The sequence below is a fragment of the Muscardinus avellanarius genome, assembly GCF_963383645.1.
Source record: "Muscardinus avellanarius genome assembly, chromosome: 5".
Lineage (NCBI taxonomy): Eukaryota > Metazoa > Chordata > Mammalia > Rodentia > Gliridae > Muscardinus > Muscardinus avellanarius.
In genome coordinates this window covers 51,031,080-51,056,058 of record NC_137790.1, presented here as the reverse complement: position 1 = coordinate 51,056,058, position 24,979 = coordinate 51,031,080, and the positions used below count along the sequence as shown (strand labels likewise).

The window sequence follows — 24,979 nt, the reverse complement described above, 5'->3', positions numbered from 1 at the left end:
TCAATGTTAAACACTAAATCAAGCATGGGATTGAGAGAGGGAGGGAGTGGGATGGGGATTGGATAAAGGTTGATTGGAAAATGTGTACTTGGATATCCTAACAAGTCTTGTAATCCATTGTGACGTTTGACTACAATGCACCAATAAAAATATATTAAAAAAGGAAAAATAATAGATATTTATTCCTGAGTCACTTAAGGACATGTGGACATTTTAATGTTCTCTAGTGAGGACAATTATAGCATTTTTGTGGGAACAAGGAAAGCTTAGGCAAGAGAGAGAACAAGAGAGGAGGTAGAGGGTTAGGAAAAGCATTGTTAAAGAGTTGTGCTTTTTTTTTTGTCATGTCGAGCCACTTGAGTAGGACTTTGAAAATGTTTGATACCTCTTAAAACCATCTTTTTACTTTTGATTAGGAGGAAAAACAGAGGCTTAGGTTTGTCATATAGAGTCCAGCCTAACTTGTGTAAGCCTGTCCAGCCTTCTAATGTCCTTTTCCTTTTAGTCATATGGATTTATTGTTCCTACTTTCAGTATTTTTCTCTATAATAGTCACCTCCCTCCCTCTCCCTCTCCCTCTCCCTCAGTGAACACAGAGGCATTCTACCTCTACCAAACTACATTTCCAGCCCTATTTTTAAATTTTTTTTTTTTTTTTGGAAACAGGGTCTTGTTAGGTTTCTGAGGCTGTCCTCAAACCTGTGCTCCTCCTGTCTTAGCCTCGCAAATACTGAGATCACAGGCATGTGCCCTCAGCTCAGCATCTAGAGTCTTGTAACTGAGCTTATCCTTGTGGAAATCGGAAAAGTTTGCCCATAAATTTTTTTAAATTAATTAATTTATTTTTTTTGCAGGTCTGGGGATGGAATCCAGAAGCATTCAAACTCCGAGCTACACCCCCTGCCCTATTTTTGATTCTTTATTTTGAAACTGAGTCTCACTTAGTTGCAGAGGGCCTCACTAAGTAGCTGAGGCTGTCCACGAACCACGATCCTCTGGTCTTGGCCTCCCGAATGCTGGGATTACAAGCATGTGCCACCATGCATGGCTTGGAATTCTTATAGCATAAATTATGGCAATCTCCACCAAGTGTTTTTTGTATCATAGATGTGGTTATTTTAAGACTGTTGCAGTTAAGGCCGGGCGTGGTGGCGCATGCTTGTAATCCCTGCGCTTGGGAGGCTGAGTCAGGAGGATCACACAGGTTTGAAGCCAGCCTCAACTACTTACTCAGTAACTTAGTTAGACCCTGTTTCCAAATAAAAAATATAAAATAGGTCTGGAAGTATAGCCCGGAGGTAGGAAGCCCCTGGGTTCCACATACCCAGTACCACCCAAAAAAAAAAAAAAAAAAAAAGAAGAATGCTGCATTAAAAGCATAATTACACCAAGTGTCTAGCAAAAATGAATTTATAAATTGATGAACTTACTTAGAAACAAATGAGCGCAGCTGTATTTTTTTATACTTTTATTTTATACAAGATCATATATTACATTTTTTTGAAGTTCTAAAGTAAATTCTCTACTTCAAATATAATTTAGGATTTTTTTCCCCTTTTCAGAACAAAAGAGAATTCCAAAGCTTGGAAGCTCTTTAGGTTTTATGAACACTTATAATGCAACTACTGTATAATACATTAGTTCTCCAAGGATTTTCATATGTTTTTAACTCAAACATAAATTGCTTTATTTTTTAAACAATGAACAGTAATAGCAACATAATAACTTACTTGTAACAAAGCCATCAACAGAACAAAATAAAAACAAAGCTAACAGGCATTGCTTTAGGACAAATTATCTATTTCCTTTAAACAGAAAAACCTTCTGTGAATCTAGTGGTTCTCAGCCCTGTCTGCCCATTAGAGGAAAGAAGGATCCATGTTTAAAAACACAGATATATCTAAGGCCCACCTCAGAAAAACAAGCATTGTTTTGTAACAGGGACCAGCCAGATTTTTAAAGTGCTGTCAGTATTGAGAACTACAGGTCTAAAGTAATAAGCAATAAAAATCATGCCTTCAAATAATAACCAAGAAACTGGTCATGTAACAAATTTCTTTTATATCTTCAAAGTGTGTTTTTAGGGGGAGGGGAGGCAGGCACTGACTTATTTCTCATTTTTCTTTATCCATTTTTGGTTATCCAAAGTAGAGTTTAATGAACACCAGAAGTTATTTTAAACATGCTACACTAATTAAAATTCACAGTACTTTTCACTTACAAAGCTCTATCAAAACAAGATTAGCTTTCAAAAAGAATTCCCCACATTTTAAGTTTGCATAGATGTTCAAGTCAGCTATTCATCTAAGAGTCAATAAGCTGTATTAGAAAGTATAAATAACAGTTATAAAATGATACTTCATGTACCAAATAATTTTTTTTTTTGGTGGTACTGGGGTTCCTGGAAGCCCTTCTACCTCCGGGCTACACTCCCAGACCTATTTTTTTACATTTTTATTTGGAAACAGGGTCTCCTAAGCCAGCGCACGCGGCTGGCTTCAAACCTGTGCGATCCTCCTGTCTCTGCCTCCCAAGCACGGGGATTACCACATAAATTTTTTGATGCTTACAAGAGGGAGATTTGAGTACTTCCCACCTATATCTAAAATTACCAGAATTCCTTTTTATAAGATCAGTTCCTTCAAAGTTAGAACCTAAAAATTTTATTTTTCTTTAAGATGCATAAACACTGCTTCCACAACTGTACTATATTATCGACAAATCCCTAGTGGAAGGTTCAGTAGTAACTACAGGCATTTTTCTTTAAAATAACTTTTCCTCATTTTTCAGGTTTGGAAATTGATGGGGATTGAGCCTATATTGATTGTTAATAAGAGCTGTATTAATTGCTAATAAGAATTAGCTTTCATACTTAAGCAAAACAATAAAATCCTTTTCTTGGTCTCTAAGCTGTCAGCCAAGAGCTGCAGCCAATACTGACCTCGGTCAGCTAAAAGTTAGCTGTTCGGTCAGCTAAACATGGAATGTTAAACACTAAATTCTTACGTAGTTTAAGGTTAAGAGAACCTATACTAATTACCAAGTACACAAAAGAGGTATAGCCCAAAGCCTCCATACTTTAAAGACAAGGTTTCAACATGATAAATAATTTCTAGCAGATAGAGATAGAAAAAGGCTGAAAACTTCCTAAGGACACAGGTGGATGGTACAGGCCTCCTCTGAAGTGGGCACATACCATGTAACCCCTGACCTCGTTAACCAAGTAACACATCTTTTACATCTTGGTCATAAATCTAACAAGAAAGGCTAACACCATGGAGATAATTGGTGGGCCTGGGCCTGCATTAGGTCAGGGAGAGAGGAAAAGACGATTGGCTAAGCAGGATGGGGAAAAGGAGACTATGAATCCTTATAAAAATTGTTCTCTGTTCAAAACTTCAGTGACTTACTTTTAAGTCACTCCAACTGCCCCTCAAAAGCAGTGCTTCCTGTTGCCTTTTTCTTTCTGCCTTTGTAATAATAAAAACTGCTTAAGTTTACAGAGAGTTCCAGCTATTCTTTTTTCTGAAAATAGCTCAGATAAGGACTCGCAGCTACATCTCACACCAGTACAGTTTTGCTGTCTCACCGTATCAGAAATGTTACCACGTCAAGTATGGAAAGCAAATATTTCCTTAAGAATACATAAATTCACTTGGAGATATCTCCTCTATTCAGGGGATCCCATATTTCTTAATTCTTGCCAACAATCCCATGATCAGGCAGAGATTATATGATACCTAATTTTGGGAGTGAGTAAACCAGGTCCAAGATTTTGTGATTTACCAAAATCAAATATTAGGTAAAGGCAGTATTTGAGCCCAGGTTCCTCAGTTTAAGACAGAAATGTTTCCAAATTACTGTGATTCTCAGTAGATTTTTCTACTTGTTGGACTAGGTCCACAAAAAGAATATTTTCTCACAAATATTTGCTAACCTAAAAGTTTTCACTTATTCTGAGTTATTAGCATGAAATGTTTCTTAGGACCTTAAAATTTGTCTTTGTTAATAAAACTTCATTTTTTTTCTCCCACTCATGCAATAACATTTAGTAAATAAATTTATTATACATTTGTCAATATTTTGTAAATGCTACAGTGGTAATTTAGATAACAAATCTAAATTAAATGTTAGCTTTTATAAGGGATGAAAATAGGTTTGTTTCAGACTGTATTGCAAAGTGTACACGACGGGCTTTTTCTAAGGCATAAAAGATTTAGCTAACACAGGGATTTTCAAGAGCAATGTGCTTTTAGATCTTTACAAAACATTTTTTCCCCAAAGAACTCCAGAGAAACACAAGATATAAACTGCTACTTTACTGTAAGTTCTAGTTTCCATAGAGATTATGACAAACTTAATTGCTTTATTCTAGGTTTATTTGATTAAAACAACTGTCCTAATTTTATCTGATTCCATTGTAGTAGGGGAAATCCTTTCTTGATTAAGATTTGTTCATGTGGATCAGCCAAGCACAGGAGAAGGTACACATGTTTCCTATAATATGCCCAAACTAGGAAACACACAGGATACCAGTGGGACTCCAGATATTGGAGGGGAAATACTAGCTAAGTTTGGATGGTAAGATAGGAGAGGAGGAAGGCCAATCTTGATTAATGAGGGTCTACACCTGAACATGTGTAAAATTATGAATAAGACATGTTTAACCTGGACAACCATTGGTGGGAGTGGGGAAGGGAAAACGGGGGCAGGGGGAAGAGGGCACCAAATATAGTTTAAATGTATACTATTTATGTTCAATAAAAAAATTGTTAAAAAGAATTTTAAAAAAAGATTTGCTCATGTGGATAAAAACACTGGGCCTTACAATTGATAGAAAATTAAGCAGCAAAGCTATTTTCACAAGCATATTAAGTACTTATTATCTGTCAGGCAGTATTCTAAGAAATATTGTGAGAATTTAATTAGTTAATCCCATCCTTACAATAGATCTACCATGAATTTGCTTTACTATTTCCTATCACATTTTATACAAAAAGAAGAACACTAAGGAGTTACAATGAAAGATTTTTCAGATTTTTCTATTGAGGGAAATTTCATGATAAAAACTAATTTTGTTTTGTGTACAGCCTCTTATTATTGAGGAATGTTGGGAGAGCCAGTCTCAGCCTTCTATGCTTATACATCTTAGGTCCTAGGAGAACCCAGAGAACATGTAGAATGTATTAGATTAAACTATCAACCCCCCAAAATGGAAAGATATCAGCAAATCATACATGAAAGATATTATTTATAAGTGAAGAGCTCGTTAAAGGCAAGGAGAGTGTTAATAAAGAGCTTAGCAAGCTAGATTAGAATAAAGAAATTGTCTCTCCCCATCTGTTCTAATTAGCTTATCTCTCCCGCTTTCATGGCGGTGCTGGTTATGAAAAGAAGAGAGAGCTACTGCTAAAGGACACCATTTTTATTTACACTAATTTATAATGATTTTGAAGTGTTTGTTCATTCTCAAACATGAACTTTTAAATTGTAGCCTTTTCCTGTAACAATTTGTTATTGGAAATTCCAGGGCCTTGGGTGTTCAGTTAAAGATTTGCCTTCTCCTCATCTCTTTGGTTTTGGCCCAAATGATTATGTTTTCTCTTTTGGGGAAGATTTCTCTGGGTGTTTTGATATTTGTCCTGATAGAAGGAAGCTTTCCATCATTAACAGGTAATTAAGCATCTACATTTGTTTTCATTTATATATCTGTAGTTTAGTTGTATTCTCTTAAAATAGTATTATTTGATGTAATTGTTATGAGAAATTGAGCAAACACTACTCTATGTATTGTTCATATTGCTTTATTTAAACTTTAAAAATATCTGCAGTAACTTGGGCTTTTCTGCTTTGTAATTCAAGATTCAAACCCTACTTTCCCTATTTCTTGTGTTGAAATTGATTTTGATAACAATATTGAATGAAAGGAATAGGAATGACATGGAGAAAGGGTTGAATATTTTCCTCTTTCCCTCTGCAGAGATGCGTGCCTTTCTGTATTCTGAACATTGGTTGGAAATCCAAACATGGCGCGAGTGCCAGTTTGTTCCCTTTTCGACCACCTACCTCTTCATGCTTCACCAGAAGCTTGATTATGCTTTCACTCTAGCACAAACCTTCACTTTAGGAAAGACCCATGAACATAAGAGTGCAGCTTCTTTTCTCTTTTCTTTTCTTTTTTTCCCTTTATTTTATTTTCTCCCCTCACCCCACAAAGAATCTACCGACTCTTCTTTACCTACTGAAAAGAAACAACTTCTGGACCATCAAGAAGCCGAGCGACGGTGGTTACTTAGAAGGCGCCGATCTATTCTATTTCCCAATGGAGTAAAAATCTGCCCAAATGAAAGTGTTACAGAGGCTGTGGCAAACCATGTGAAATACTTTAAAGTCCGAGGTAAGAAAACATCCAGACCCTTGGGCTCCATAATGAAATTCAAATATAGTTCCATTTATTTGTTGTATCTCATTCTGAATCAAAATTATGATAATTTAGAAACAACTGAAGCAAATGTTATCTTTCTCTTAGCTACGGATTTATCTACTGTTCAGACTATAATATGTGTAATTTTAGAGAACATTTACATTATTGCAAGTGAGGAAATGTTTTAAATCTTTCCAAGTACTTCCAAAATGCTAGTTTATGTTACTGGATATATGTTATAATTTTTACTTTTGCATTATAAAATAATTTGCCTAAATATGCCCACAAAATATGTTTGCCAGAGTATACTGACTTGTTTGGCTATTAAATTATTTAATATACATGAAAATATAATAGGTTGATTTATAGTTTAGAATTCTACAGCTTCATGTAGGTTCCTCTCTAGTTAGATGTATGAAACTTTTTATTTCTGAAATGAAAGCACTTCTCACAGTGACCCCTGAAGCAACATAATTTTTTTTAGTTAAACAGTATGATGTGTGTGTGTGTGTGTGTGTGTGTGTGTGTGTGTGTGTGGCACTGGGGATTGAACCTAGGGGCATGGTACCTCTGAGCTATACTCCCAACCCTATTTTATTTTTTATTTTAAAACAGGGTCTCACTAAGTTGCTTAGGCTGGCTGCAAACCTGCAATCCTCCTGTCTCAGCCTCCCATGTACTGGGATTACAAGCGTGTGCCACCATACCTGGCTAGACAGTATGAGTCTTGAACTCATGCCTTTTTTGTGATTTGAATTCATTCTCTGTTTCTTACATTTTGCTAATACTGATTAATAGATTGTCCAATATTTCTTAGACATTTGGAAGTTGTCCAAACTTTGCTTTCTGTTGCTCAGCAACCAATAAAATGCCAGAACATGGATGTGATATTAGTAAGTTAAACTGGAGATGAATGATGGAATGACGATGATCTCAGGCTTGTTCATTCATGCATCCATTCACTTATTCAACACATGTTAATTGAGCATTTACTGTTTTCCACACACTAGATTATATGAGCTTTCTATCTGAGCTATCATTTTCTCTTCTTTGTTTTCTTCTTCTTTGTTGTTGTTTTCTCCACTCCAACATTATTGAAATGAAATTAAAATGTAATATGGGATATTACATATATTTATATATTTTTTATTTGTATTTATTTATTTATTTATTTATTTATTTATTTATTTATTTATTTTTTGCGGGTCTGGGGATGGAACCCAGGGGCATTTGACCTCCAAGCTACACTCCTTGCCCTATTTTTTAAATTCTTTATTTTGGCCGGGCGTGGTGGCGCACGCTTGTAATCCCCGCGCTTGGGAGGCAGAGACAGGAGGATCGCTGGTTTAGGAGACCCTGTTTCCAAAATGAAAATGTAAAAAATAGGTCTGGAAGTGTAGCCCGGAGGTAGAAGGGCTTCCAGGAACCCCAGTACCACCAAATAAATAAATAAATAAATAAATAAATAAATAAATAAATAAATTCTTTATTTTGAAACCAGGTCTCACTGAGTTGCAGAGGGCCTCACTAAGTAGCTGAGGCTGTCTGCGAACCGCGATCCTCCGGTCTTAGCCTCCTAAATGCTGGGATTACAAGCGTGCGCCACCATGCCCAGCTTATATTTATATATTTTTATAGTTTTTTTTAGCATGGTATAATGTAATGGGAGCTCTCTTGATAGTATTTGAGAGCCATAAAACATGGCAAAATAGTAGCTCTCCTTTCAGTTTTTAAATTAAATCCATAGACCTCATATTTTAGACATGTGCTAGAAATTGAGTCGGAAGAGAATAAAAGAACTGAATGTGAATGAAAATGACAATTTATCAAGATATGATTTCTGCTACTTGGATTTTTATTTTGTATTATTATTATTATTATCATTATTATTATTCATTTTGTGGTACTGGGGATAGAACCCTGAGGCATTCTACTTCTGAGCTACACCTCCATCCTAGTTTATATTTATTTTGAAACAGGGTCTCAGAGAGCCTTATTAAGTAGCTGAGACTGTCCTTGAACTGTGATCCTCCGGTATCAGCCTCCCAAGTACTAGGATTACAAATGTTTGCCACCATACCTGGCTTCTTTATATTATCTTAAATGAATTAGAATATTTAGATGTCTCAGCTGCTGGTTGAGTAGTGAGGAGAAAGAAAAGGAAGATTGAGGCAGAAAACAGTTCAAATAATACTATATATTATTATGAGCAAAATATATGAAGGTGTTACTCTACATTTCACTAACATGAATGGGGAGGGAGAAGAGCGGAGTGGGCTGGGATGTGAAATACACCTAGAGCTATCTGCCTGTATGTTTATATCACATTAAAATTCACTGTGTTATATAATTGCAATGTTCTCATAACCTTATTTTTGAAAATAGCTAGGAGGAAGAATCAATCGCTTAGGGAATGTGGTTATACTTTGTGATCACTTTGCTCTGGTTTTTATAAATTCAAGAGATACTATTGAAAAAGAAGCTAAAAAATTAAAATAAGTAACTCTTGGAATAATTGATTTTCAAATACAGATGCTATGAATGGGGGCCACTGAAAAGGGATCTTATAAAGTGAAAATGATTGGCACGGCTTATCAAGATTAAAACATGTTGATTTAGCTGTTACTGTCATGGTAAATAATAAATAAAAATTACCTTATAAAATATTCTGGGTGTATAGGTCAGAGGTAGAATGCCCCTGGGTTCAATCCATGTATACACACAAATTATATAAAAAATAAAACTATATGTGGCTTTATAATATATAGAGAACATTATATATAAAACTCTAACTATATAACATTTGTCTATATATGTGTGTGGTACTGAGAAATTTATCTTTTCTTAAATGTTTCCTTTGCTTCTTTTTTTTTTTGTGGTACTGGAGGTGGAATCCGGAGGCTTTCTACTTCCGGACTATACTCACAGACCTATTTTATATTTTATTTAGAAACAGGGTCTCACTAAGTTGCTGAGAGCCTCACTAAGTAGCTGAGGCTGGCTTCAAACCTGTGCGATCCTCCTGTCTCAGCCTCCCAAGTGCGGGGATTACAAGCGTGCGCCACCACGCCCGGCTGCCTTTGCTTCTTTTTAAAATTTTTTTTTTTATTGGTGCATTGTAGTCATACATCTTAAAGGGGTGCAAGATAGTAGAGACATATATGCACACATCACCCAATTAGCACTTACCCAATTTCTTTTCTTTTTTTCTTTTTCTTTTTTTTTTTTTTTTGCGGGTCTGGGGATGGAACCCAGGGGGATTCTACCTCTGAGCTACACCCCCTGACCTATTTTTTATTCTTTATTTTGAAACCAGGTCTCATTGAGTTGCAGAGGGCCTCACTAAGTAGCTGAGGCTATTCGCAAACTGTGATCCTCCAGTCTCAGCCTCTGGAATGCTGGGATTACAAGCTTGCACCACCACGCCTGGCTTAGCACTTACCCAATTTCTGCCCCATTCCCTCCCCATCCCTCCTTCTCATGTTTGGTTTAGTGATTGACTTTGATATGTTTGTTAATGTACATCATGGCATTAGAGAATTTCCCTCTTCCCTCCTTCCATTCCCTCAGGTCGCCTTATTTGCTCATCTATAGTATTTCCTTTCTCGTCTAGAGTTTCTTTTATGACTCATTTTCTCCCTTGCTTTCGCATATTAGGAAGAACATTCAATTTCTTATTTTTTATGACTGTCTAACTTTACCTTAGCATAATATCCGCCAGTTCCATCCATTTTCCTGTAAATAATGTAATTGCATTTTTCTTTATGGCTGAGCAAAATTCCATTGTGTATATACCCCATAGTTTTGTGATCCATTCATCTGTTGATGGACATCTTGGCTGGTTCCATAGTTTGGCTATGGTGAATTGTGCATCTGTGAACATAGATACGCATGCATTAGTTTGGTAGTTTGGTTTCCTATCTTTTGGGTAGATACCCAGAAGTGGTATTGCTGGATCATATGGTAAGTTCATTCCCATTCTTCTGAGGATTCTCCATCCTGTTTTCCAAAGTGGTTGCACTAATTTTCAATCCCACCAACAATGTTTTAGAGTTCCAACTTCTCCACATCCTCACCAGCACTTGTTGTTGTTTGTGTTTTGAATGATTGCCATTCTAGTTGGAGTTAGGTGAAATCTCAGGGTAGTTTTAATTTGCATCTCTCTGACTGCTAATTATGTTGAGCATTTTTCATGCATTTATTGGCCATTTATATTTCTTCTTTCGTGAAGTGTCTATTTAGTTCACTTGCCCATTTTTTGATTGGGTTATTTGTTTTCTTGGACAGCCTCAGCTACTTAGTGAGGCCCTCTGCAACACAGAGACCTGGTTTCAAAATAAAGGATAAAAAATAGGGCAGGGGGTGTAGCTCAGAGGTTGAATGCCCCTGGGTTCCATCCCCAGACCTGCAAAAAAAAAAAAAAAAAAAGTATTTTTATTGCCTTCAAAAGGGATCTTTTGGTCTGCTTGTTCATCCCTCTCTCCCCCCAGTCTCTTTTATTGTCTTCATAGTTTTACCTTTTCCAAACTGCCATTGAAATCATACAGTATGTAGCATTTCAGATTGGCTTCTTTTACTTGGCAATATGCATTTAAGTTTTTTCCACATCTTTTTATTGCTTGAAAGTATATTTCATAGTTAGATATGGTGGCACACCTATAATCTCATGTCTTGGGAGACCAAAGCAGGAGGGCTGCATGTTTGAGGCCAAGCACAGAGTAACTTACAAGACCCTGCTTCAAAATAAAAAAATTAAAAGAGATTCAGGTGCAGCTCACAAGTAGAATGATCCCTAGTAACACACACTTGTACACATACATGTACACACACACACACACACACACACACACACACAAAGAAGAGGTGAATCAATCCTCCTTATGAAGGAAAGGAGTGGTAAGTACAAATTTCAGAACTTAAAAGTTTAAACTGGACATAGAAAAGGGCTTTAACTGAGAATCATTTCCATTTGCCTCCAGAAAGGAAACAGTGGAATCTGAATGAATTATTTCATGATCATTCTGAGAATCTCAGTGCATGTTAGCTTCTCATAAAAACACTTCTCTGTCCATTTACCAGTGTGCCAGGAAGCTGTCTGGGAAGCCTTCAGGACTTTTTGGGATCGACTCCCTGGGCGTGAAGAATATCATTATTGGATGAATTTGTGTGAAGATGGAATCACAAGTATATTTGAAATGGGCACAAATTTTAGTCAGTCTGAGGAACATAGGAATTTAATTGTGAAGGTAAGTGTCACAGGAGGAAGGAATTGCTGCACTGTCTAGGAGCACAGAGTGTACAGCTAAGGCCCAAGGGAGGAAAGATCAAGTCACCACACTGCATACTCCCTTTTTCTTATTGAATTGAGCTGTCCCTATGAGCTTATTCTTTGGTCCTAGTCTTTCATCTGGTCTTCCTAATAAACACTGTTAGCCATGGGCAGTGGTGACACTTGTAATCCCAGTACTTGCGAGGCTGAGACAGGAGGATTGCAGCAACTTGTGAGGCCCTCTACAACTGAGTGAGACTGTTTCAAAACAAATAATAAAATAAAATAGGGCTGGGGGTATAGCTTAGACCCCAGTACCCCCCCCTACACACACATACAAACAAACATTATTAATTCAGATAACAGCCTTAGCCTTGTTTATGATGTATTTGGAAATAATATTCAGGAAAGGTTGAAGCTAAAAACATGAATCTGTAGGATTTAGCAATTTTTTTGACAAGTGTATATATTAATTCAGAGAGGATTCCAGTGATCCTACTTAAGTAAGAGGATATAGTCCATTGAATAAATGTTCAGCAAAAGCACAAGTATGTTTCTAATTAATGATTTCCTTACTTATTTTTGTGTATTACACTTTAGTTTACTCTTAACAAGAAATAAATAAGCATGCCTATAAAAATACCTGCCTACTTTTCCCTTTTTTGCATAGCATATATGCATTTATAACAAAAAATGAAACTGTGCAGATATATTTGGAAAAATGTGCATGCTGTTTGATACCCCTGTCTCTGTTCAGGGCTTACCTGTCTTCAGGTCAGATGTCGCCTCCTTTGTGAAAAGCTAGCCCTTGGTCTCACAGACTTAGCTCCCATAATTCCTTAAGCTCCAACAATTCTTTAATATTGTGGCTTTCACATTTTATTATTACTGGTTGAATAGAAGACTGCTCTTCTATGAGACTATGAATCAAAACACAGGATTAAGTCATTTTTTAATTTTTGCATTCCCATGATATAGTAAATACACAAGATATATTTGCTGAAATAAAAGTATATAAGCAATAGCCATGCATCTTTTCCTATATGCTTCAATTTGTAGACTTCATGATGATTCTTATTATTGTTATTATTTTTGTGTATGTATGTGTGTGTATGTTACTGGGTTTGAACCCAAGAGCACTCTACCCCCAAGCTATACCTACAGCCCAATATTATTTTTATTTTGAAACAGGATCTTACTAAGTTGCTGAGACTGGCCTCAAATCTGTGATCCTTTTTTGTCAGCCTCCCTAGTACTAGGATTACAGACATGTGCCATCACACCTGGCTTCCATGAGCATTATGTTAAATACTGGTTGTATTACATGCCATCAAAAAACTGAAAAATAAGTGTTGAGTGGATAACTGAGCTATTTTTATTTGGGTCTAATCAAATCATATAGTATATCTTAAGGTATCAAAATATATCAACACTTTTCCCTTTATTTTCCTTTTTCTTTCTCTCTCCTTTTTTTAATATATTGGAGGATGAACCCATGGGCATTCTACCTCTGAGCTACACCTCCAGATGTTTTTTGAGACAGGGTCTAACTAAATTGCTGAGGGTGGTCTCGAACCTGTGATCCTCTTTTCTCAGCCTTTCAATTATTAGGAGTACAGGCATGTACCACCAGTTATATTTTTAAAAAAATTTAAATTATACTAAAGGCTTGCTTGCTGTTGTTTTCTTTTAATGTTGAATTCTACAGAGAGATGATCTTGATAAGTGGGGAGAGAAGGATGGACTGATGTACATGGGTAGACCAAAGATAAACTTTTAGGGTTATAAATGCAATTTTGAAGGTGCACAGATTTTTTTGGTGTGTTTTAAAATGATCTCAGCTCTTTTTGTTTTTTGGTGGTACTGGGGTTCCTGGAAGCCCTCTACCTCCGGGCTACACTCCCAGATCTATTTTTATATATTTTTATTTGGAAACAGGGTCTTTTAAGCCAGCGTGGCTGGCTTCGAACTTGCGCGATCCTCCTGTCTCTGTCTCCCAAGTGCGGGGATTACAAGTGTGCACCACCACGCCCGGCTAATTTTTAATTTTTTGGATCTCAGCTTTTAATCACAGTATTTCACATTTCAAGTCAGGGCATTGCATGTTTTTTTCTCTGTCACATTTTAGCTGCTTAGTATTAATAATTGTGATAACAACTATTCCATATATACTATTTAGCAGGCCATGTCTTAAGTCCATTATAAATATTACATCTAACAAACAACAGCCTTACAAGGTGGTAATGTCCCCATTTTACAGATCAGGACATTAAGCATCAGAGTTATTAAATTATTTATCCTGTTTTACAAAACTAGACATGATGGAGCTTAAATTTAAAACTAATTCTTTTTATCAAAATCCATGTTCTTGGGGCTGAGGGTATAGTTCAGAGTAGAGCACTTGCCTAGCATATGCAAAGCCCTAGATTTTTTTTTTTTTTTTTTGGTGGTACTGGGGTTCCTGGAAGCCCTTCTACCTCCGGGCTACACTCCCAGACCTCTTTTTACATTTTTTTTATATTTGGAAACAGGGTCTCCTAAGCCAGCGCGCGCGGCTGGCTTCAAACCTGCGCGATCCTCCTGTCTCTGCCTCCCAAGCGCGGGGATTACAAGCGTGCGCCACCACGCCCAGCCTAAAGCCCTAGATTTTTATCCCCAGCACTGAAAAAACAAAATTCATGTTTTTTCCCCCATACTACTGAACCTTCATTTTCAGTCATTACCCATTTTAGAATTACAGTGGTTAACATGAAATGTCTGCTTTACAAAAAAAGAAACACACACACACACACACACACACACACACACAAATATAGGCATTGTGCATTTCAGTTGTTTTCACAGTACAAGATTGGCTGTCAGAGTTGGAAATAGATATGATGAGTCATTATAACCTTAATGACAGAATCTTGTGCTGTTACTTGGGAATGTATCTCTGATAAGTGGAACATGTTGGAAGTTTAGATTTGAAGGCATAGGAAATGTACTTTGCTGATTAATTAGCAGAACACACAGGTGATGCACTGCCTAGATTGAATCTTACAGAATAAATACAACTTAGAAAACTGAGGAGGAGTTGAGGATGGATATTGTAGGCAGAGGAGACAGCACCAGCTGTTTGTAGGGGATGACCTGGGCCAGAGCACCAGGAGGCTAGTGGCAGAAAGGAGTTCACACAAGAAAAATGAATATTGAATAAACTCGGATTTGACTCTCTAGATGATAAAAAAAAATTGAAGGACCAGAAGTAGGTGAGTCTCAGGGGGTTAATTGACAGTTTTGAATTTTCAAAAGGTCATTATAGTTCTACACACTCTAGGCAGGATGATAGGGGACAGGAATGAGGCAGAGAGACCAAGTGAGAGGCTGCTTTCAAATGGAGAGGAGGAGATTTCTCACCAAATCACAAGCTAGAGAGAGGGATCATGAAAGATATAAGTAGGAAATAATGTTCATAGGGGTCTGATGGATTGGATGGGAGTGGATGGGATGAAGGATGGCCCAGGAAGTGTTCTAATTTCTAGCTTGGGACTAAGATGAAGACCTTACACTAAGAAGCAGCTTTGCAAATGTGGCAGGGAGAATGAGTTCACTTTTTTTTGTTGTTTTTATGGTTTTGGGGATGGAACCCCAGATAGAAGCCGGGGACAGTCTGTCTCCAAGCTACACCCCCAACCCTATTTTTTATTCTTTATTTTTTGAAGCAGGGCTCACTGAGTTGCAAAGCGCCTGTGGTATTGGAGAAATAAACCCAGGGGCATTCTACCTCTGGGCTACACTTCCAACCCTATTTTATTTTTTATTTTGAGACAGGATGTCACTAAGTCATGGAGGGCCTGACTAGTTGAGGCTGGCTGTGAACCTGATATCCTCCATTTTAACCTCCCAAGTACTGGGATTACAAGGGTGCACCAACACACCTGGCTATGAGTTCACTTTTGAGCACATTCAATTGAGCTGCCTGTCTGAAATGCGAATTGCTTTATACTCAGGCATAAATCCCAGGAAGGAGGTTTGGGTTGTAAATAGAGTTATAGGAGTCACCAGCCTTGAGTAGTTATTGAAACCGAGGCAGGGTCTGGGAGAATCTGCGCAGAGAGCAGCGGCTTATATATGAATGTCATTAGTGGTACTAAGGGCAATAGTCTTTCCATTTTACAGATGAGAAAATGGATGGTACCAGAAGAACTTAGGGCTTTGACTACATAGCTAGGGAGGGAAACTGATTCCTAGTTAGCATTGATTTCCTCATATTGGTTTCAGAATAAAGTGGCTAACTTGGAGGAAATTTGAGGCCAATTCTTTTTGCAATCCCCTGGAAGAAAAATCCAGTGACTGATTTGTCTTTTTGTATTCTGGAGAAACAGATATCTCAGTTATTTTATATATATTACATATATATTTATAAAACATATTTATTATTATAAATAATATATTACTGATATTATATATAATAATCATATGATTATATAATATAATTATAATATAATATATTATTAATATATTATATAACATATTTATTATATATAATAAGTATATTATACCTTATTTATAAAATATATTTATAAAAATATATTTTATATTATATATGTATTCTGTTGTAGGATAAGAGTTATTGTAAACTTGTTACATCACAAAAATACGTTGATCCTAAGTTCAGAGCAGGTGCATGCAACACTCTGATGCTCTCCAACTTGTAGACATTTTTGGAATGGTTAGCAGGTAAAGATAATCTGTGCCCATTAGAAGAAAGCGCAGACAGACTATTTGGCTGTTCCCATAGTCAGGAGGCACCTTGGCATCATCGGTAGCTGCTCCCTGTGTTTGCCTGACCACAGAGCACAGCAGCAGTCATTCTACACTGTTAGGGGATCCGTGTCCTCTGTGGAATACGTTTTATTTTCTGCTTCCTATCTATTCTTAGCTCACTCAGTCATTTTTATCTTTTTTTTTTCCTTAGAAACTGACTTCCACACAGGAAACCCTAAGCAGGTGAGTGTCTCTTTCCCCCCTAGATTCATGTTTGGCAGCACAGAGGCGTCAGACCTACTTCACGCCTCACCCCAAATCTAATGGTTCCTTTTCTGTTTTCTTGCCAGTTCCTGCAAGGACCAGGCCTGCGGGTAAGTCTCAAGTGCTCTTCTTCATTTTGAGGCCCCCTTCCCTTCTAGAACACCACCATAGTTGCTATGCTTGTTTACTATCTGATCTGACCAGGAGGCCAACTTGTGCCTTTCTTCAGAAAAAATGCAGAGTTGTGGATTGATCAATGGAATGGTCTTCTGCTGAGGTTTTAAAGACTAACAGTGAAATTGTTCTGAAATGGCATGCCTTAGTGGAGGATAGTTTATTAAATGGTAGGTGGTGGTGTGGATCACTCCCTTGATTATTTATGATTATAGGAATAGCACAGCCTTGATGAATCCACCAGTGTTACCATTCTTGGCTCTATTGGCCATTAGGCATAGAACTAAGATCATTCATGGCTCCCGGGCACTAGCAGTACAAAATGGATCATTGAGGAGGGAGAGAGAGAAAAAGAGTGAAAGAGAGAGGGAGAGGGAGAAAAATGAATGAATCTGGATTCAGTATTTCTAACTGTAAACTGAGAGAAAGGAAGACGATTCATAGCTACACTGACATCTCTACCTCAATGTCTAGTAAACATCTCAAACTCAACATAGCTACAACTGAACTCCCGACTCCCCCATCCTCCACTTCCCGGTTACTCTACCTACAGGCTTCTTTGTCTCTGTTGGTGGCAACTTCATCATTCAGACCCATGTTTGTGATTATCTTTTATCCCTTTCTTTGATCCTTCACACCCAATCCTTCAGGATCTTCTGTTGCCTCTAGACTAAAAATGTATCCTGAATCTGATCACTTTTCACCATCTCTGCTGCTACCTGCCTGGTTAGACCCATCAGCACCACTTTCTTGTGCAAAGATCTTCTAACAGGTCTAACCCTTTCCCCCTCTACATTCTGAATACAGCACCCAGGGTGATTTTATTATTTTTATTAGACTATATATCTTTTGCCACTAGAATTTTTTTTTTTTGCAGTAATGGGGATGAAATCCAGGAGCATTCTGCCTCTGAGATACACCCCCAGCCATATTTTTTATTCTTTATGTTGAAACAACGTCTCGCTGAGTTGCAAAGGGCCTCACTAAGCAGCTGAGGCTGTCTGTGAACTGTGATCCTCTGGTCTCAGCCTCTCAAATGCTGGGATCACAAGCCTGCGCCACCACGCCTGGCTGCCACTGGAATTTCAAGTTGTTTCGAACAGTGTTTATCAAACTTTCTCTCAAAGTTCCACAAAAGTAGCAAATAAGGGCAATATAGCTTAGGGTATTTTCACAAACCCACACTTGCTTTGAAGTTTTTCTTTTTCTTTTTTTGCATAACTGGGGATGGAATGCAGGGGCATTCTACCTCCGAGATACACTCCCAGCCCTATTTTTTATTCTTTATTTTGAAACAAGGTCTTATTGATTTGCAAAAGGCATCACTAACTAGCTGAGGCTGTCAGCTAACCGCAATCCTCCAGTCTCAGCCTTTTGAATGCTGGAATTACAAGCATGTGCCCTGGTTTTAAAGTATTGCTTTTTATAAACTTGATACACTTTTTTGAATTTTGCTATGTAAACGGTCAGTATGCATTTTATATAAAATGGTATTTTTGCAATGCTAAGGACTAAACCCAGAGGTGTTCTACCACTGAGCTACGTCAACAGTCCATTATTATTATTATTATTATTATTAATTATTTTGTGTGTGTGGGTCTGGGGATGGAACCCAGAAGCATTCAACCTCCGAGCTACACCCCCTGCCCAATTTTTTTATTCTTTATTTTGAAACAGGGTCTCGCTGAGTTGTGGAGGGTCTCACTAAGTAGCTGAGGCTGTCCGCAAACCGTGATTCTCTGGTCTCAGCCTCCCAAATGCTGGAATTACAAGCGTGCGCCGCCACGCCTGGCTTATTATTATTATTATTTTTGAGACAGTCTCACTAAATTGCCTAGACTGACCTCATACTTGTAATCCTCCTGCCTCGTCCTCCCATGTATCTGGAACTAGAGGTGTATACCACCACACTGGATATAAAATGATTTATTTCTCCAATTATCACAGAAAAGTGAAAACTTTAGGAATGGAGCCAAGTCTGTCCTGTGGCTTCTGGGAATCTGCTACATGCCCTGCATGTGTACAGTGTGTTGGAAAGGTGGATTTAGAGCAAACATACTTATGTGGGGTTTATCTAGAACCTTGCTATGAAAACAAAATGTACTCATTCTATAGTTAATTCATGTGTCTGCATAAAGATTATTGAAAATGATGTGATAAAAACAAAAGGATTAGCCAGGCCTAGTTTCACACACCTAAAATCCTAGTACTTGGGAGACTGAGACAGGAGGATTGCAGGTCTGAGGCCAACCTCAGCAACTTAGCAAGACTCTGTTTCAAAATAACTAAAGGTACAGCTTGGAGAGAGAATGCCCCTGGGTTCAGTCTCCAGTGCCAACACAAACCCTAATTTGCTTACTAGTTTTCTATATTCAAATTTATTTTCTTAAGAGATTCACTTGTATTCTTTGTATTAAGAGATTCTGCATTAGTTTTCTATTATTGCCATAACAAATGTACACAAACTTGGCATCCTTAAACAACACAAATCTACATTTTATAATTATGTAGTTCCAGTTTGACATGGGCTTTAAGGTCTGGGCTGCAGTCCTTTCTGGAGGCTCTGGGCAGAATCTGTTTTCTTTCTCGCCCAGCTTCTAGAGACCACTCGCATCCCTTGGCTCATGGACACTTAGACTTCAAGGCCAGCGGTGGCCACTCAAGCTCTCTCGCACTGCAGCACTCTGGCTTTCTTCTTCTTTCTCCCTCACATTTAAGGGGCTTGTATGACTGAGCTCATTGCATAACTCAGTATACTTGGACTATTTTAAAGTCATTAGTACGTAAATGTGCTCAATGCTGTGTGCATGTATTTCACTGTCAATATGCTTTACATTATGATAAGAGACTATAATGCACCAATAAAAGCACATTATTAAAATTATAATAAAATAAACGCACTCAAGTCTCTCCTATCTTATCTACTTTTTTTCTTTTTTTTTTGCGGGTCTGGGGATCGAACGCAGGGGCATTAGACCTCTGAGCTACACTCCCAGTCATATTTTTTTTTTTTCCTTCCTTCCTTCCTTCCTTCCTTCCTTCCTTCCTTCCTTCCTTTTTTCTTTTCTTTCGTTGCACTGGGGGTGGAACCCAGGGGCCTTTCTGCCTCCAGGCTATACTCCTAGACCTTTTTTATACTTTATTTGGAAACAGGGTCTCACTAAGTTGCTAAGAGCCTCACTAAGTAGCTGAGGCTGGCTTCGAACCTGTGAGATCCTCTCCTGTCTCAGCCTCCCAAGAGCTGGGATCACAAGTGTGTGCCACCTCGCCTGGCTATTCTTTATTTTGAAACAGGGCCTCACTAAGTTGCAGAGGGCCTCACTAAGTAGCTGAGGCTGTCTGCGAATTGCCATCCTCTGATACCAGCCTCCGGAATGCTGGGATTACAAGTGTGCGCCACCACACTTGGCTCTGTTATTTACTTTTAAAAAGGCCTGCCTTCAGCTCTTATCCCATTACAGCCAGACATCTTAATATCTTCACTTATCTCCAGTTTTTGCTACCTCCCTGCCATCTTATATATTCAATAAGTAGTGCAAGGCACAGCCTAGGATTTCTGCTCACTGAATATTTGGTAAATGTATAACAGAACAATTGAATTTCTGCCCAGACAGCCATGTCTATTGTTAGGGCTTTAGTAATGTTCTCATATAAGGACTGCTTTCTAGGATCTATCTGTTTACCTATTCTATTATCTATCTGTCTGTCTGTCTGTCTGTCTGTCTGTCTGTCTGTCTTCTTCATCATCATCATCAATTGTGCCTTTTGTAACTTCCATTTGTAATTAATGATGCATACATCATGTGTCATAAAACTAAATACAATTTTATTCTGTTTGGGATGAAACCTTTCACTGTTTCACTAACCCCAGTTTTCTATATTTGTTTAGCATTCGATTCTTGTCATAGTGCTTCTGCATGTCATATTTTGTTTAGTTTTTCCTAGAACAAGGAGGTAATCCTGTTTTAGAGCTTAAGTTCTTAAAGGCCAGATCCCCAGAAGTATTTTCCCAAGTCATACAAAGTTACTTATATCTAGAACCAACACCTATGATTCTCAACCTCTTGCCTTAAGTTCTTTTGTTTTTACTGCTGGCTATAATAACATATTCAAGTGCAAAGCACAGGAAACTATCAAGGGGTATCTGAAGTATTCTGAATATGAGCCTGTGCTTAACTCATTTCATATTTTTTTCTAGGTGCTGGGATTGAACCCAGGGCTTTTCATGTGTTAAGCACACTGAGCTATACTTCTAACCCCACAGCGTTTTAACACTTAAGTTCCATGTTACTGTGAGAATCTTTTGACACATCTCACCTGAATTCCACCGACATGATTAGGTAGTAGCAGCAAAGAATGAATAATGTGCTGGATGAGCTGAGAAAATAAGGTGGTAGGAGGTTGTTTGCTGCTAATATTAAAATAAAGTTCTGAGGTGAACAACTTCAAATTTGTGGTTTGGCCCAGCAAAGAAGTGGTATTTCTGTCTCTAAGCTCAATACACCCCTGTGTTCCAGGCTGTTGTGAGTGGCTTTTTAAGGGATCCCTGCTGGAGGCCTAACTAATGAGAGCCTATGAAAGGGTTCTTTTTGCTAAGTGTTCTTTAAAGTCTTCTGAAAGGAGAATGGGTGGGAGGGTGAGGGATTAAGTGTTGGAGTATTAGACAAGTGATTTGAGTTACTGAGAATTTCCTACTAATCATCATTAAAGTAATGTTATTTTGAATTCAGTAAGGGAGAAATCTTGTTCCTCTAAATTAAGCAAACTTCTCCATTCTGAGTGTTTGCCTAGTTAGCAAATTGGTTTATTTTTTATTTATTTAATTTTTTAATTTTTTATTGGTGCATTATATTCATACATCATATTGGGCGAATTAGTTGAAATTTGGTTTCAATATAGAGAACAATTTGAACCTCCCTTTAGGTCAGGTCTGGTTTCTCTGCCATCTCATTCCAGCATCCTGTTCTAGTTGTCATGTTATGCTTTAATCCCTTGGTCCTACTGTGTGCTCTTTGTACCTGATTGCTCTCTCTGTATATCTTCAACTCTGACCAGGTTCCCTTCCTTCTTTCTGGGATGTGTACATATTTTGACTTTTAGGTCATTTAGTTGATATAAGCCACTGTCACAGACACCAAGTGAAACTCTTCTAAAGAGCATGTGTCACATAAGAATCATGTATGAGTAGCAATTAGTGAATTAAGGGTGGTAGCAGGGAGGTTTCTGGAACCAGATGGGTACATTTTACATCACACTTCCTCCATTGGCTAGCGATGATACCCCCAGCAAAGTCTTAACTTGTGCTAGCATTAGTTTCCTCATCTGTTCACAGGGGATAAAACTATTTCCCTCTTAGGTCAAGATGGTTGCCTAAATTAAGTCAACCAAGATAAAACACTTAGCACGGTGTTTAACACATCACGAGGGCTCAGTAAATCTAGTTGTAATTATTCTTGCTGTTGTTATTGAAAGGGACCTGGACAGAGTTAGGAATTTTGGTGAGACCTTGAAAAAATTTGGGTTACCAATTTGACGTGAAGGTACCGAGAAGGCTATTGCCTTGTGGATGACTGATAGGCCCTACGCAGGCCTGGCTGTGCTAATGGCTCCTGCCAATGCATCTGAATGCTGGTTTTTAGCCTCATCCCCAGCAACCCAGGAGGCCTCTTGATGCTGCCTCCTTACTCAGGCTTCCTCTGCTCATCATGGTGACTTGTCCAGATGTCATCATCCTTTAGGTTCTTCTGGTTTGAACAGCCCACTTAGTAAGCAATTGCATGCACATGTGTCCAGCATAACCAATAATGGTAGGTTTGGTGTGTTAATTTAATATGTTACTCTTTTTAGATAGTAATGTTGAAAACCAGAAGAATCTTTATGGCTTTATTTATTTATTTACCTATGTTTCTCAAATTTTCTACCACATTCTTGGGGTTTAAGAAACATCATCCCAATCGGCCTTCTCAATCTAGCTCTGATCACCAAAATCTTTGATTTATTATATTTTAGGTACTAGGAATTGAACCCGGGGGTGTTCTACCTTGGAGCTACAACCCCAGCCTTATTTATTTATTTATTTATTTATTTATTTATTTATTTATTTATTTATTTATTTATTTACTGTGGTACTGGGGATCGAATCCAGGGGCATTGTACCTCTTAGCTAAACTCCCAGCTCTATTTTATTTTGAAACAGCATCTCACTGAGTTTCAGAGGGCCTCACTATATTACTGAGGCTGGCCTCAAACCAGTGATCCTCTCTTCTCTCAGCCAATACAAGTACTGGGATTATAAGCATGCACCACTATGCCTGGCTTATTTTAAAAGTTTTTTATTTTGTTTTATTTTATTGTGGTGCTGGGAATTGAACCCAAGGGTATTCTACCCTTGAGTCACACCTCCAGCCCTATTTTACTTGTTTTGAAAAATGATCCTGTTAGGTTGATGAGAGTCTCACTACCTTCTGAGGCTATCCTTGAACTTGGGATCCTTCTGTGTCAGCCTCCCAAGTACTGAGAATTACAGATGTGTGCCACCATGCCCAGCACTTACTCTTTAGATACTGCAATAGGATCTTGCTAAGTTGCTGAGGGTCATTTATTTAAACTTTAATGTTTTAAATTATCTATCAGTTTTTATTTAACTCCCTACCTGTTTAAGCTTTCAGTAAAACCGATGCTTTGAGATATATGCCATGTATCCCTGGTAACTTCATGGGCCTCTTCTTACCTAGCTTAGAGCAGTAAGTTATCTAATGAAGTGGTTCTGAAGATGAGCCTTTCTGGTGCCTGAGCACATTTGTGAGGGGAATGATTTGACTGTGTTCAAATCACTTTAGGAACCTGACTCATGTAACATGGAAGAGAAATTTCAATTGTGATGGGTTGAAAATTGACTTAGTCACTCCTGAGTGCACTTTTGGAAAGTTAATGGAACAACTCTTCCCCTTAGGGCATGTATACAAATTTTGAAGTTCTGAAATGTCCCCAAATTACTATAATTTCACTTATAAACCTTTGAGATATGTGGAAATATGGGCTAGTGGAAATCTCTTTCTTTTAAGAGCAGAAGCTTTCTAAGACTATCTTCTGTTTTTTGCTTGCAACTTGCAGGGTGGCATGATAAAAGGGCAACTAGGAGGCCTAAAACCTGTTAGCAATGTGGCCTACAGCAAGTCATTTCTCTAAACTGGACTTTTTTTGTGGTTATTTTTTGGTGCTGGGGATTGAACCCAGGTGCATTCTACCTCTGGGTTAAACCTTCAGTTCTTTTTATTTCTTGTTTTGAAACAGGGTCTTGCTAGGTTGCTGAGGGTGTTGTTAAATTGCTGAGGCTAATCTCAAACCTGTGATCCTTCTGTCTAAGTATTGGCATGTGCCACCAGACTCAGCTAAAAGAGTCTTTTTAGTGCCTAAGTAGCAGGTACTTACTGATTACCAGACAGCTGCATTGTGGCTGGAATGAATGAGGAACTAAGATTTTTAACTTTGTTGAACTGTGTTAATTTAAATTGCTGCATAATATTCGGTGGCTACTGTATTGGACAACACCATTCTAGAAGAGTAAGGGGGTTGGGACAGATAAATCATGTAAAAAATTGCATAGCGATTTGAAATGATAAGGAAAAAAAGGGGCAGTGAATTGTAACTAGGGAAGTGCTTTAGGCAGGGCAATTCTAGCTGAGTAAGCATAAATAAGTGTAAAATCAATGAATTATAAAGTTGTAATTTTTATTATTTATTATTTATTTATTTATTTACTTATTTATTTATTTATTTATTTATTTATTTATTTATTTTCAGGTCTGGGGATGGAACCCAGGGGCATTTGACCTCTGATCTACACCTCCTGCCCTATTTTTTTATTCTTTATTTTGAAACAGGATCTCACTAAGTTGCAGATGGCTTCACTAAGTAGCCAAGGCTGTCTGCACCGCGATCCTCTGGTGTCAGCCTCCCAAATGCTGGGATTACAAGCGTGCACCACCACGCCTGGTTTAAGTTGTAATTTTTAAAAACTTTGCTATTTGGTACTCAGGCTTGAGAACCCTTATTTGGTTATCTAATGGTTTACTTTCGGAAAACAAACCCAAGTCATA

General features: G+C 37.8%; 1 protein-coding gene across 1 annotated transcript in view; it reads left to right on the top strand.

Annotated features, from left to right (window-relative positions):
- Nucleotides 1-5,588: 5,588 nt before the first annotated feature.
- Nucleotides 5,589-24,979, top strand: part of IMPG2 (interphotoreceptor matrix proteoglycan 2) — a gene marked incomplete at both ends in the record, with an annotated part of 76,678 nt that continues 57,287 nt past the window's right edge. Inside the window, 5 exons of the mRNA XM_080696504.1 lie at nt 5,589-5,673; nt 5,981-6,148; nt 6,206-6,397; nt 11,504-11,670; nt 16,654-16,685. Coding sequence (XP_080552630.1) covers nt 5,589-5,673; nt 5,981-6,148; nt 6,206-6,397; nt 11,504-11,670; nt 16,654-16,685 — 644 coding nt within the window. The remainder of the gene's footprint in view (nt 5,674-5,980; nt 6,149-6,205; nt 6,398-11,503; nt 11,671-16,653; nt 16,686-24,979) is intronic.